The sequence below is a fragment of the Hypanus sabinus genome, chromosome 1 (genome assembly GCF_030144855.1).
Source record: "Hypanus sabinus isolate sHypSab1 chromosome 1, sHypSab1.hap1, whole genome shotgun sequence".
NCBI classification, from domain to species: domain Eukaryota; kingdom Metazoa; phylum Chordata; class Chondrichthyes; order Myliobatiformes; family Dasyatidae; genus Hypanus; species Hypanus sabinus.
The window spans coordinates 78,513,344-78,529,328 of record NC_082706.1 but is presented as its reverse complement, the minus strand read 5'-3'; the positions used below and the strand labels follow the sequence as shown (position 1 = coordinate 78,529,328).

The following is a 15,985-nucleotide window of genomic DNA, read 5'->3' as shown; positions in this document are numbered from 1 at the left end:
CAAGGACCTTGAGGATTATCAAGAGCTGAAAAAGAACCCAAGAAGGGAATTAGGAGAGCCAGACATAGCTATGAAATATCCTTGGCAAGCAGGATTAAAGTGAAGTTCAAGGCATTCTACACCTCCAAGAAGATAACTGTGGAAAAGGATAAAAGAGGAAGAAGTGTGCTTGGAGGCAAATGTGGATGAGGTCCTAAATCAAAACTTTGCATCAGTATTTACAAAATACTGGAAAGTGGAAAGTGGAGGAGAGTGAAGAAAGAGCGGAGTGTGCTAATATGATGGGACATTTTTGAAATTAAGGGACAGGTAGTGCTGGGTCTCTTGAAGAACATTAAGGAGATAAACACCCAGGACCCGAAGTGATAAACCCCAGTCTTTAGAACAAGGTAAAGGATGAAATCGTTGAGGCTGTGACCAAATTCTTCATGTCCTCTCTAGCTGCAATCTCAGAGGAGTAATGAGTAACTGAAGATTCATTGCTTGAGGAGGGAAACGGATAATCCTGGTAACTGTAGACCTGCAAGTCTCAAGCCCGTGGCCGAGAAGCTGTTGGAGAGGATTCTTATGGATAGAATTGATAAACATTTGGAGAGCCACTGCTTAACTAGTGACAGTCAGCATAGCTTTGTGCAGGGCAAATCATGTCCTGCTAACTTGAATGCACTTTTTTGAGGTGTCAAGATGATTGAAGAAGATAGTAATGCATAGTTCACAGTGGCTAGTATTTGTATTCAGAATTTCTTTGCCCTTAGAAGAATAGTGGTCAATGGCATTTATCCTGGCTGGAGGACCATGACTAGAGGTATTCCACACAGATCCGTACTAGGACTTCTGCTGTTTGCAGAAATACATAAATGACCTGGGTGAAAATAAGGATGGGTGGTTAATACGTTTGCAAACAATACAAAAACTGATGGTGTTGTGGACAGTATAGAAGATTGCCAAATGATACAGCAGGACATAGATCTACTGCAGATATGGGGATGGAAAAGTGGCAGATGGTGTTTAAGCTTGCCAAGAGTGAAGTGCTGCTCTTCAAATGTAAGAATGTAATGTAATGGAAGATCAAATGCAAAGGACAGTTAGTGGTAGTACCCTTGCACCTCCTGCCTGATGGTAACTGTTAGAAGATGGCATGGCCCAGATGGTGGGGATCTTTGATGATGGCAGTGCCTCCTGTAGATGCAACTGATGAAGGGAAGGGACGAGCAGCATCCATCTCTCTCTGCAGCTGTTTATGTTCTTGTATATTCAAATACCTGTAGCAGACTGTGATGCAGTCAGGATACTTTCAACAGTACATTTGTAGATATTTGTTAAGAGTGTTTAGTAACAAGCCAAACCTCTTTAACCTCTTAAGAAAGTAGAGATGCTAATGTGCTTTCCTTATGATTGCACCTGTGTGCTAGACGCAGGACAAATCATCTGATACGTTAATACCCAGGAATCCAAACCTGACTCTCGTCATCACTGATTTCCCAATGTACACTAGCACGTTTGCCCTCCTGCTTTTCCTAAAATCATGAAATTATCATGAAATTATTAAGATGGACAGTCAAAAGTCATTTTCCCCAGGGTGAAAAAAATGTCAAATCACAAGAGAAAATCTGCAGATGCTGGAAATCCAAGATGCTTAAGGGTCTTGGCCTGAAACATTGACTGTTTAATCTTTTCCAGAGATGCTGCCTGGTCTGCTGAGTTCCTCCATGTTTGACGTACAGATTCCCCTTACACTGTAGTGTCCATTTCTTGGGAGTTGTCCGTTACCAAGAGTTCGTAAGAAAAGATTTCATTTCAGAAACGTGGTTATGAACTGAGTTCCCAGGTAACATAAGACACTTGCAGCCATGCAGCATCCAGCAAAGTACACATGTCAGTCTTTCAGATGTGTGTTCATGTGTATGGCTTGTACATAAATCACATGTTCATAACCTGGGGAGGCCTTGCACTATTGTGCTCTATGCCTCAGTTATGATTAACATGGTTCCAGATGCTTTACTGACTACTTTCTCACATACCTTACTACTTTTAGGGGTTTATGCATGTGTACAACCAGAATTTATTCAATATGATCTTCCTAATTCTAATGTTAAAATGTATCACTTCATTACCTTCTATATGCTATGATTCAGATAACCAATCTATAACTATTTCATATTACATTTCCAGCTGTTTACCGTGCTTCCAAGATAAATGTCATCTGTCTATGTGTTAATTTTACAATGCACATTGCACATACCCAAAAGAAAGTGAAATGTCCCAGCAATAATCCTTGGGAAACATCACTGTTTTTCAGTCAGAAAATCAATAGACAATCATTTCTCACTTCTGTCTGCTTCCTGCCTATTTGCTGACCATACCCCTATTGACTCCATTTCCATGGCTTCAATTTTGCTGACCATCTTTCATGCCCATCTTTATAAATGCCTCCAAAATTCCATGTAATTACATATACTCCAGTTCATGAATTGACTTGCATTTATTTCCTCAGTTAAACTTTCAACAAAATTCTCTTGGCTCTACTTAGGCAACACCCCAAGTATCCATACTTTATAATTTCCTGACAATTAAATTTAAAGCAAGGTTTTTTTGTTACCATGGATGATCTTACATTTTCTTCTTTTAAGAAAAGCATTTCAACTTTTACTATTCTTCAGTCCCCTGTTCTAGGCCTTTTGCTCTCTCCACCTCGCCCTCCCTCAGCAACTTTGGATATATTGGCTTCAAGGAAAGCTAGAAAATGAGGAAGAATTTGTCTTTGTCGCAGTCACTGACCCAAAAACTGTACTACAGTAAAATCTTTTCATAATTAAATTTGCCTATGACCCATATGCAAATATTTAAATGCTCCATCTTCTATTGTCTCACCCTTTCGTTATTTCACCCAGTTTTCTCCTCTTTTCCCTTACCCTTTTTCATATCTTTAACTCCTTGCTAGTTAATTTGTACATAACAATAGGTTGTTAACTTTTGAATTGCCTCCTGCAAGTAGCAGTCAATGTGAATAAACTCTAGCTGGTACAGTTCAGATTGCTTTGAATATTTGAGGAGTGTTGTTGATTTTATAATGGATCACACAGTACTGTATACCATGGAGAGCATTTTAACTAGCTGCAACACCGTCTGGTATGGGGGAGTGGCATTGCACAGGATCGAAGCTGCAGGGAAGTTGTATCTCAGTCAATTCCATCATGGGCACTAGCCTGCCCAGCATACAGGACATCTTCAAGGAGTGATGCCATAACAAGGCAGCATCCATCATTAAGGACCCCATTGCCCAGGAAATGCCTTGTTCTCACTGATATCAGCAGGAAGGAGATACAGAAGCCCGAAGGCACACACTCAACGATTCAGGGACAGCTCCTTCCAATCTGCCATCCAATTTCTGAATGGACAATTATTGTAAATCAGTTTTTAATTATGTATTGTGTTGTACTGCTGTCACAAAAAATATTAAACCAGATTCTGATTCAAATATTTTAACACAGCTGTCACAGTCTTAAACACATTCTTCATTATATATACTTATAACTGTCAACACTATCTGAAAATTTTGAAAAAGTGGCATGTTTGTACACCACAGTACAAGTTACTACTTACAATTTCGACCATATCCATTTTCCGTTGTGTTCCAAGAAGCCACTATATGTAAAAGTGATTGGCCATCTTCATCCTTCTGGTTAATTGTGTTGGTCAGGGATGGTTTTTGATTTAGAATCCACTTAAAGAGTTTTTTATCATCTATGATGAAAATAATAAAACAATAAAATAGCAATGGGACAGTTAGCTTTCTACTTGGTCAGCTACTGTATCTGCACAGAATAGTGGTGAGTTACTACAATCATGGGTTAGATGACGACATTTCCAGAACTTCCTTGGTAAGTGTCAAAAATCAACAAATGTCATCAAAATGCTGACCATTAATGCACCTCCTTGTCAAAACAGTGATGTTAACATCTGAAAATGGCACTCATAATAATAATCCAGTATTCCACCTGAAAGATGTTTTGGGACAAATTGTGAAGGAACAAACTTGTTTTTTTTTCTGAAAAAAAAATTAACCCAAGAGATACTGCAAGGCCAGTATTTATTCCCTGTGTTCTATTGTTTTAGAACAGTACAGCAGTAGACAGGCCATTCAGCCCTCAATATTATACATATTTTGATATATGAAATGTCCTTCTGTGTATCATAGAACATTAGAGTACAGTTTTGTGCCAACCGTGTATCATCCATATCCCTCCATTCCCTTCATATTTATGTGTATATCCAAAAGCCTGAAACTCCATGAAAGTGCTGCCCCTGGTAATTATTCCAGGAACCTACCACTCTGCATTAAAAAAAAACTTCACCCCCCCCCCCACCTCCCCTCTGATCTTAAAAGCACGTCCTCTGGAGTTTGATGTTTCTATTCTTGGTAAGTTCTTGGAAGGTTCTGACAGTCTATTCTTTCTTTGCCTCTCAAAATTTTAAAGATCTCTTTCCCATCAACCCCTCAGCCTGCAACAATCTAATGAGAATAATCCAAGTTTAAAGCTCATGCCCTCTAATCCAGACAGCATTCCAGTAAACCTCTCTTGCACTCTTTCCACAATTTCCACATCCTTCCTACAATGAGGCAACCAAAATTGCAGGCAATGCTCCAAGTACGTCCTAATTAAAGCTTTATATAGCTGCAACATGACTGCTTTTCTACTATACTCAATGCCTCTATTAATAAAGGCAAGCATACCATACACCTTCATTACTACCTAATCGACTGGCTAATCATGTAAACTATGAACCTGGATGCAAAGATCCTTCTGTAGCTCAATATGATAAGAGTCCACCATTAACTTTATACATCCTCTTTTCATTTGACATTTCCAAAATGTGCATAAACTCCTATGCCTCTGTATTCTCCCAAATAGCTTGCCTACCACTGACCCAAATTACCTAGATTATCCCTATTTGCATTCTTGGTCTAGGGTGTTCCAGGACCTAGCTTGTTGCTATTGAGTACACAGAGATCTTTGTCAAAGCCCCAGGAATCTCCTCACTTGCTTCTTTCTGGAACATATGCTATCAGAACCTACTGATTTATCTAACTTAAGGCTTTTCAGAAAACCCAGCACGACATCCTCCTTAACCTCAAAGTCTCAGCACATTAGCACATCATACTGCTTTCACTTTCCTTCAAATCCTCTTCAGTAAACACCAGCACAAAGTAATAATTTAGTAAATCAGCCACATGCTGACTCCAAGCACAAATTCCCTCCTTTATCCTTGAGTGCTCACGCCATGTCCTTTTGCAATGAGCCGATTAGTTTGGCATCTCTTCAGTGCATCCAAGAGGTATTCTTGAGATGATATGTTGAGAGTCCAACCAGAGGAAAAAACATACTGGACACTCGTATTGGGAAATAAACCAGGGCAAGACCTGATATGTGAGCATTCTGCCTCAGAGAATTGCACCAAGAACATTTTACTAGAGGGTGAACCCTCGCCAGGCATCGGGCTCTGATGGTGTACCTGCTAGGGCACGGAAAACCTATGCAGCACAATTCCTATGCTTCAAGTTCTAAAGGACATCTTCAATTTCAGACTGTTGCAGTTGGAGTTTCCTATCTGCTTCAAATGGGCATCAAGATGCCCAAGAAGAACAAAGTAAGCTGCCTCAATGACTATCACTCACATTTCCTGTGATGAAAGGTTGATCGTGGCTAGAATTAACTCCTGCCTAAACAAGGGCACACTGCTGTTTGCCTACAGCCACAATAGGTCTACAATGGATGCAATCTCACTGGCTCTCGACGAGGCTTTGGGCCACCTGGACAATGGCAGTACTTGCATCAGACTGTTGTTTATTGATTCTAGCTCAGCATTTTACATAAGAAAATAAGATATAGGAGCAGAGGTAGGCCATTTGGCCTTTCAAGTCTGCTCTGTATCATCATCCTCTCAGTACTAATCAAATAAGCTTTAAAACCTAGACCTCTATACTTATATCTGTAACTGGATTCTTCTTAGATTTTTTCATTAGGAGATCAATGTGGATCAGAAATAATATCTTTATCAGTGACAATCAACACAGGCATACCACAAGCATGTATGCTTAGCCCATTGCTCTACTCTCTCTATAGTCATGACTGCATGGCTAGGTGCAGCATAAACGTCTATAAATTGAAATGCTATTGGCAGCAGTTAAGATAGAGACATGAAAGCACACAGGAACGAGACAGATCGACAGGTTGAATGGTGTTGCAACAACCTTGCACGTTATGTCAGTAAGACCAAAGAAGTTAGTCTGACTTTCAGGAAGCAGAAGTCCAGATAACACACACATCAAGGGGTTCAGCATTGGAAAGGGTGAACAGTTTCAAGTTCCTGGGTGGCAACATCTCCGAAGATTATTGACGCCGTTACAAAGAAGGCACATCAGTGGCTATATTGTATTGGGAATTTCAGGAGATTAGGTATGCCAACAAAGACTAGCAAATTTCTACAGGTGCCGTGGAGAGCACTCTAACCAACTACATCACCTTCTGGTATGGAGGGGCCAATGTACAGGATTGAAAAAGTTGCAGAGGGTTGAAAACTCATCTAGCTCCATTGTGTGCACTAGCCTTGCCAGCGTCAAGAACATACTCAAAAAGCAATGCCTCTGAAAGACAACATCCCCACCACCCAGAACATGCTCTCTTCTTATTTCTACCATCAGGGAGGTACAAGAGCCTGAAGACACAAACGCAAGGTTTTAGGAACAGCTTCTTCCCCTCTGCCAGCTCACAATCAGATTTCTGAATGGATCAAGAACACCACCTCACTATCTTTTATATATTTTTTGCACTACATTTATATTACACAGTACTGTGCATATATAAAAATCTTAGGAGTGTGTGTGTGTGTGTGTGTGTGTGTGTGTGTGTGTGTGTATCTCTCTCTCTCTCTCTCTCTATATATATATAGAGCTAGGGTGCCCAAGACCTTTGCACAGTACTATATTTGTCAACTTGGAATTGAGAGCAAGTTTGTAAATCTGGCAGCCCATGGGAGAGATGTGGGACAGGTGGCAGAGGAGTGCCAAGAGCGAGGGGTGGCGCTGGTACAGACACACCCAGCCCTGAGACACCAGGCAAGGTCACTGAATTCCAGACAATTGGTTTATTGATCATTACAGAATGTCAATCTGGTGCTTCCCGCTCCCTCCCCTCTCCCTTCCCCTTTTCCCAACCATGCTTCTCCTCTCCCTGCCCATTTCCCACTCTCAGTTCACAATTAAGACCTATATCAGAATCAGGTTTTATCATATCCTCACATATGTCATGAAATGTGGGTTTTTTTTGGCAGCAGCAGCAGCAGTACAGTGCAATACCTAAAATCACAGTACTATGCAAAAGTCTTAGGCACCCTAGTTATATATATATGCCTAAGACTTTTGCATAGTACTATGAATACACATTTCTTATTGTAATTTATAGTATGTTCTATGTATTGTAAAGAAGTAATGCCAAACAAAAAAAAATTCCCAACACAAGTCAGTGAAGATAAATCTGATTCAGATTCTGATATTGGTACCAATGTCATAGGTAGAAAAAGGGATGAGATCTTGAAGAGTGAATATAGGGAGCCATGATAGGAAGATGAAAAGCAAGACTTCAAGGGTAGTAAACTCAGGACTGTGCCACATGCCAGTGAGGGTAAAAATAAGATGATTTGGCAGATGAATATGTGGCTGAGGAATTGGTGCAGGGGAGCAGGATTTCAGATTTGTGGATTGAGGTTGGGATAAAGGTACGCCCTTTATAAAAAGGATGGTTACATCTGAACTTGAGGGGAACCAACATCTTTGTGGGCAGATTTGCTAGAACTACTGGGGAGTGTTTAAATTAGTCTGGCAGGGTGACGGGAGGCAGATTAGTAGGTCAGAGGGTGGGGCATATGGTATAAAGGTAGATGTGGTGTGTAGACTTGGTGAGGAAAGAAAGGCAGTTGCTAAGGCAAAATTGAATAAGAAGAAGATTGAAGTTTACCTGTCTTTAATGCACAAGTATCAGGAAGAAAGTTGATGTACTTACAGAGCATCGCAAGGACATGGAACAACAGTGTGGCCATTATGGAGCTTGGCTGTCACAAGGGCAGGAGAGGCTTCTGGATGTTCTGGGCTTTCAATGTTGCGAAAGGGACAGGGAGGGAGGTAAAAGAGGTGGAGGAGTGGCATTGCTAATCAGGGATAGTATCACAGTTACAGAAAGAGAGAATGTTATGGAGGGATTGTCTACTGAACCTGTGTGGGTGGGAGCCAGAAACAAGAAGGCAACAATCACTCTATTTTCACCTAATTTATTTTTTTTTTGCTGTTGTGTTTTTGTGTAATTCAGAGTCCTCTACCACACAACACTGCTACATAGGCAGTATCTTTTGTTTAATATTTTCCTGGATATCCCTTGTTAGCCACTGGCTTTTCCTTCTTCTGGGATCTATCTTTCCAATTGGGCTTGGTGTCTGCTAAGTGTTGTGAGCAAGCTGTATAAATACCTACCACTGCTCATCCACTGGCCTATCCTTTAGCCTATTTACCTAGTCCACTTCTACGATTGTAATTGTTCTAAATGAAAGCTGAAGACATTGGCTATGGACACTAAATTATGCCTTCAAACTATAAGCAGAAATCTGTCATGTTGAAATCAGTACTACTTAGGAGATCCTGAACCACTATATCTTTTATTCATCCCATACATGAGCTATTTTGGATACATGACCTATCTATTGTAAAACTGCCTGTTCTTGGGTAGGTTTTGCAACATACTGCTCTAAGAAACAATTCCCAAAATGAAAGAGTACAACTTGTAGCCACACTTCAAAAGGATTTATTCAACTAATTTAACCAGAATGTAAGAAGACCAGCATATAAATGCAACAAATCAACTCCGCACAACTTTTTTAAAAAATGTTGTCTCTATAGCACTATAAAACACATGGTACTATGCACTATTAAACACGGACACATTAACAGATTTTTAACCAAATTTTTATTCAGCCTTCAAAAGAGATATGGTTGAAGAATCATCTTGAGAGGTAAAATGGGTAGTAAGACTAGTTTAGAATCAAAAGAAAATGTACACATGACAACAGTGTAACAGTTGACAATACAAATGCTGAAGGAACCAAAGCTGGAGTACTGCGGAAAGCTTGAAGATATCTAGGATATTGGAGGTGGGAGAGAAAAGGAAAGCTTAGCTGTTGTGGGTGTCAAGAATCAATGCACTGTGAGATCATGCAACAATAAGGTCCACAAATACTAGGACAATAGGTGAATGAAACTTATTCTGAGTTGTACAGTAAAATGCTGGATGGATTTTTGTTTATGGATGGAAGACAGATAAGGTCAACACTGAAACCCAGAGGTAACAAAAGCATTTATTGGGTATTCTGGAACAAATGAGTTGAGATATTGCAGAGGCAACATTATGAAGATGAAATAAACTCTTGGAGATCAGGCAACTATATAGTCTGTAAGTTCACTTGGGCTCAAATTTTATGCTAATAATCTGATTCAACTCTAGATTTGGCTATCTTTGTTATGAAATGCATCTGAAGTTCTGATGGCATGGTCATGAGATTTGGTTTCCTTGCATTTGTCCTACTGTTTGAAAGGGCGCACTCTAAATTCTATGACGTCTATGAACAGTCTCAAATATACAAACAGAAACTCTATTAATTTTTGGCTCACAGAATGAACATGTTAACAAATGCTAAGTGCTTCTCAACACAAAGAATATCATAGTGTAGCTATAATACAGTATAGCAAAACTTTGTAGCTAACTTGCATACTGCAATGAAATACTGCAACAACAATGAAAAATATATAACCAACACAAATGAAAAATATATTTTTGGCAGCATTAATGAAGGCTTAAAAATTGGCTGGTCCAAAATTTTGCATCCTTTCTTCAGCAACTTCAGATGATTTTTTATTTTTACCCAGAAAATGGATGATGGTTTTAGTCTGTTATCTGAAACGTGATAACATTGATAATGCAGCATTCCCCAGAGATGCAAAAGAAGTATCAGACAAGATTATTTATGCTTTTTTTTTTGAAGTGGGATTTGAGATTATGAACTTCCAAATTATTAGCATGAGTGCTATGACTAAGAATGCAATGCAATAGATTTTCATTTTTAAAAAGTTACTTACTGGTCCTTATGGCAAGTTTGAGGATGGAATGAAGTGGAAATGGTCCAATACTCTCGACGTTTGCATGCTGAGTCACTAAGGCACGGAAAAGTTTTGTTATCCACGTACATGGCTCAACCCCATGAGGGACACACTTAAAAATACAGGAAATAGAAAAAGTCATTTGAATGTACACTAATAAACTTCTGTAAGACTGTTTCCTGACTACCTTCTGTACACCTTTTCTCACTTCATCACAGTAGCTAGCAACCATCGTCATCACTCAATATACCAGCAAAAAACTGAAAATATCGTATACAGTAATACTGGCTTAGATAGCAGAAGCGGAGATGATAGAGTAATTCCTTTGTCAATCAGCTTGTGGCCATACTGCTTTAACTGAATATGATTAATACTCATACTTACTTTATTTTATACATTTTGAGTAATTTAATAATTGCATAATGTATAAGTTCATATATTTAGTTATATGTAACAGCTCCAGCCGATGCATGCTTTAGAAAAATCATACTGCTTTTATTGGGAGAAGTTAGTGTTGTTTTATTTATTCTCCACTTTAGTTCTATGTAAAAATACTGTGAGAGAAGCTCATTCTGCCACCAATTCAGGCAGTGCATTCCAGATTCAAAACATCGTCTGGATGAAAAATTCTTTCCTCAAATCCCCTCTAAACCTGCTAACTCTTTACAACGATAGTGATAACTTCCGTACTATCTACCCAACCCTTTAGTCAGCTCCACTCCAAAAACTAAACTTGACCTGTCTAATCTGTTCTCTTAACTGAAATGCACCAACCCAGGTAATGTCCTGGTGAATCTTTGCATTATCTTCTCCAGTGTAGTCACATCCTTGCTGGACTGTGACACCTAGAAATACAAACAGCACTGGCAATGGCCTAGCTCATGTTTTATAGAACTATAGTCATTGAGTTGAACAACATAGAAATGGGCTCATTGGACTAACCAATGGATGACAACCATGATGCCTATCTATGTTCATCCCATTTGCCCAAATCCTTTAGCTTCTTTCCAAGTACCTGTCAATATGCCTCTGCCTCTAACACTTCTTCTTGCAGCTCATACCACATAACTACAACTCTCTGTGTCAAAGGTAAGACATCCTTTTGTCTGAAAATATCACCCCTCAAGTTCTTTTTAAATCCTTCCTTTCTAACATTAAACCTGTGCCCTTATTTCTTCACTCCCCTACTCTGGGGAAAAGATTAATCTTAACTATGCTTCTTATAATTTAAACACTTTTAAGGTTGCCTCCTCAGTCTCCGACATTTTCCTAAAACTTTAGCAAAACAAAAGACTTAAGTCCCCACATGTAACAATGTCCAAATGGTTTCTGTCTTTTTGTGAGTATGTGGTTCACTGTAGTGAAGCCTCTTTCATCAAGGAAGGAGGTTGGAAGTGCAATGAAGATAAGTTTGGCTATTTTCCAAGGACAAGGAAACTTTGTATGACAGTGTAGCCACAGACTACAACAACCAACATTTTTGCTTCTTCATCATTCTGAATTTCGGTAATTTCTTCTTGCAATTGTTAGCTGCTGCTGGAAGGTCTATCAGGCAGCATGTTAACTGCCCAATTTAAAGAGGTAAACTACCTGTATAGATTTATTTATTCTGTAACAACAAAATACTAAATGCTACTTTTCCTTGATAAGTCTTACAATAAGAATACATTATTGATTGAAATGTCAAGCTCTTTTAATAATATCATTAAAGATTGTACTGGAAGGGTGTAGATTTCTACCAAAAATCAACATTTGGACTTCATTTTGGCCTTCAGCACCTGCAGGTGTGCCCATTAGTCAAGTTAGGATATTATTGCTTAGCTTCAGTTTCTGGTCAGTTAAATAAAAGCAATGGCCTGATTTCAGATAAAGTTTATGAAAGGTTTTTTTAAAGTGGTTGAGGGGAAAATGCATGAATGGAAATGAATGAACAAACAATTTGAAACATGACCTTGAGTGAGGGAAATAACAATGCACACGTTACATACTAATTGCAGCTTTCGCTGAGTTTGATAAACAAAGAGCATTATAATTGCTTCTAAATTCACAGCATTAATCCAAAAGTGTTCCAACAGTGCACTGCAAACATCCTCCCCCATGTATTCACAAAATATTCACTCACCTCAGTCTTCACCTCCTTTGCCCATTAACTCACTTGCACAATATTCTAAGATCTAGATAATTAAATAACCTGCTCTCTGAAATCACATTGAACTCATGCCAGAATCTATTTTACAAATTCCAAGAGAAAAGATACAGTACATCAACTATAAATATATTCCCAGCAATAACAAGTTGAAAACATACCCCAAATAAGTTCTTAAGTTGAATTTCTTTGGCACTGTAGTTGTTTCTTGGGATACATTTACAGTCGCAAACTGCAAGATAAAGAGCCTGCAAAGTATTGAAATTAATATCATCACATACTTAACACTCTAAAAACAGCAGAAATGAATTACTGCACTGCTTAATATTTTCATGATAATAAGCTTCTGTTAAAAAAGTGTTTGTTTTCTACCTTTGTTCTTTAGGACAAAGTTTTGGCAGTGTATCAGAAGGTTACCTTTATTCCCTCACACTTAGATTAAGACAGTAATGATCATTATAGGATCTCACAGGGATAAAACCTTGGATCTCTCCAGCATAGTAATTCATCAACATTTGGGGAACAGTGAGTTTGTCAACCTATTTACAAGGTTATTACAAGGATAACCCATTAAGTGTATTTTTAATACTGGTGTAAATACTGTTCAAGTAATCCATGAGACATGACACCAATTATTAGGCAGGATCATTTTTGAAAACCAAGTGCCATAAAAGTCTAACTGAATAGTTACTGCAGAATACCTGGACACATCTAATGGCCACATGGTCAGCGTTTCCAGGATTCATCTCTCCATGAGTCACAGTGAATATTCTGTAGCAAGTGTGTGGTTCAGCTACATTCCAATATTAATTAAATCATTCCAAGTTACTGCTTACCATCCATAAATTTTTTAATGCAGCTTTTTCTATAACTGTTTGCCAAATCTGGGAACTGTAACTTTTCCATTTTAGGATCTCAAAAGTCCTGTGATCCGTCCCTATTAAAACAATATGGTAGAAAATTGATCTATAAATGGCATATTTTAAGTTTATCATGAACATGACATAACATTTCTGCATAAACAGCTTTATTACTAATCAGTGATACTTGCATTTTCCCAGTTGGTCAAGAACAAGCTGCAAGCTTTGATAACCTTCCTCACTGTCCACTATGCTCCCATTCTAGGTATCATCATCAAATGCTTTCATCTGGTTTACCACATTAGAATTTAAATTAATTATAATTAATACTAATTTAAATAAATATAGATGATAAACAAAAATGGACGCACCACTGAACCCTGCAGCACACCAGTGGTCACAGCCCTCCAGTCAAAGAGTCAGTCATCTTCTACCACTCTTTGGCTTCTCCTACTAAGCCAATTTGGGATCCAATTGGCAACTGCATCCTAAGTGCCAAGCAATTTAACATTCTGGACCAGCCTCCCTGGAGACAATGTCCACTATCTTTCCTTCAACAACCTTCCTGATAACCTCCTTAACAAAACTCTGTATGATTCATTCAACATGACCTAAGACACACAAAGCCATTTTGATCATCCCTAATGAGGTTCCCTCTATTCAAAACCTCGTATGTTCCGTCCCTTAGAATACCTTCAATAATTTACCCACGACTAATATGAAATTCACCAACCTATAATTTCCCAGCATTTTTTTTGGAGTATTTCTTGAACAATAGAACAATCCTCCTGCACCTCACCTATGGCTAAAGAGGTTATAAATATCTCTGCAGGGCACCTGCAATTTCTGCACTAGCATCCCACAAGGTTTGAGGGGACATGTTGTCAGGCTGTGGGGACTAATTATTAATCCCACTTCACCTCAAGACAGCCAGCACCACCTCTTCTGTAATCCAGATATGGTTCATGACCTCACTACTGTTTTGCCTCAGTTCTAAAATCTGTGTCTGTCTGCTACATAAATATGAACACAAAAAACTAATTTAAGAGCTCCCTCATCTCCTTTAGCTCCATGCATAGATGGCCATGCTGATCTTCATGAGAACCAATTTTCCCCTTGCAATCTTTTTGCTCTTAACATAACTAGAGGAATCCTTGGGCCTCACTTTCACCTTATCTGCCAGAGCAACATCATCTCTTCTATTAGCCCTCCTGATTTCTCTATCACGTGTTCTCTAGCATTTCTTATACTCTTCAAGCACATCATTTGATCCCAACTGCTTTTATCTGATAGGCACTGCCTCCTTCTTTACAGGGTCTCAATATCTTTTGATAAACAATGTTCCTAAACCTGTCGATTTTGCCTTTTATTCTAACGGGAATATAAAAACTCTGTCCCTTAATATTTTACTTTTGAAAGCCTCCCATCTACTGAGCATCTCTTTGCTGGAAGATAGCCCATCCCAATCCATGCCTACCAGATCCATTCTAATGCCACCAAAATTGGTCTTAATCCATCTTAGAATCTTATTCAAAGGACCAGTCCTCTCCTCCTCCACAATTATCTTGAAACGAATGGAATTATGATCACTATGTCCAAAGTGTTCCCCTACATACTTTGTCACCTACCCTGCCTTCTTTCTGCAAGGCCAGATCCAGTGTTGCACTCTTTCTACTTAACACTTTGAATTATTAAGGAAATTTCACTGAACACTTTTGACAAACTCCAGCCCATCCAATAGTTGGAAAATTAAAATCACTAACTATCGTAACCTTATATTTCTTGCAACTATCTGCTAATACTCCAGAAATCTAAATCCTACTGAGACTGGGAGGTCTGTAGTATAGTGCCATTCAGGTAGTCATCCCCTTTCATCCTACAGTTCCAGTCATATTGCTTCAGAACACAAGCCCACCAGTTTGTCCTCTTTGAGCATTACTATGACATTTTCCCTGATGTATAATGCTACCTCTCCCCCTTTAATATCTCCCCTTCCATCATGATTAAAACAGCAAAATCCCAAAACACTGAGCTGCCAGTTCTGCCCCTCCTGCAACCAAGTCTCACTAATGGCTACAACATAATTCTACACACTAATCCGCTCTAAATTCACCTGCCTTACCTGAAATGGATGCACTTCAGAATATTACCCCAGTTCAGCTCATTAACCAGTGATTTCTGCCTTTGCTTATACTATTTATCCCACAGCAACTTCACATGCAACCCTACCACACCCCTGCAACTCTAAAATTAAACTCTCATGAGTCTGACGAGTGACCCTTTCCGTAAGGATATTGGTTCTCCCTCCAGTTCAGGTGCAAACCATCCTGTGGTGCAGGTCCCACCTGCCCTGGAAAAGAGCCCAGTAATCCAAAAGCTGAGCCCTCACTTGGCACCATCTCCATGTCTACAAAGTTAAACTGCACTGTTTTCCTATTTCTTGTTTCACTGATATGTGGCATGATTAGAAATCCTGAGATGACTACCCTGGAGGTCCTGTCTTTTAACTCAGCACTGAACTTCTTGAGCTCACTTTGCAAGACCTCATCACCCTTCTTGTCGGTGTCATTGGTAGCGATGTGGACCACAACCCTGGCCACTGGAGACACCATACCATCCGGAAGACTCTTCCTCATCCACAGAATCACCTGTCTGTTCCCCCAAACAATGAATCTATCACTACCACACTCCTCTTTTCCCGAGGCACAGAGATTCTGTGCCAGAAACCCGGTGTATGCAGCTTTCTCAACAGTATCCAAAGCAGTATACTTGTTATTG

General features: G+C 39.2%; 1 protein-coding gene across 5 annotated transcripts in view; it reads right to left on the bottom strand.

The window, feature by feature from the left end:
- LOC132394773 (TPR and ankyrin repeat-containing protein 1-like) overlaps positions 1-15,985 on the bottom strand; it is a 179,656-nt gene that overhangs the window by 116,863 nt on the left and 46,808 nt on the right. For all 5 annotated transcript variants that reach the window (XM_059971183.1, XM_059971193.1, XM_059971207.1 and 2 more), the window contains 4 exons: positions 13,184-13,284; positions 12,509-12,595; positions 10,181-10,313; positions 3,604-3,744 (listed from right to left, as the gene is read on the bottom strand). In XM_059971183.1, coding sequence (XP_059827166.1) covers positions 3,604-3,744; positions 10,181-10,313; positions 12,509-12,595; positions 13,184-13,284 — 462 coding nt within the window. The remainder of the gene's footprint in view (positions 1-3,603; positions 3,745-10,180; positions 10,314-12,508; positions 12,596-13,183; positions 13,285-15,985) is intronic.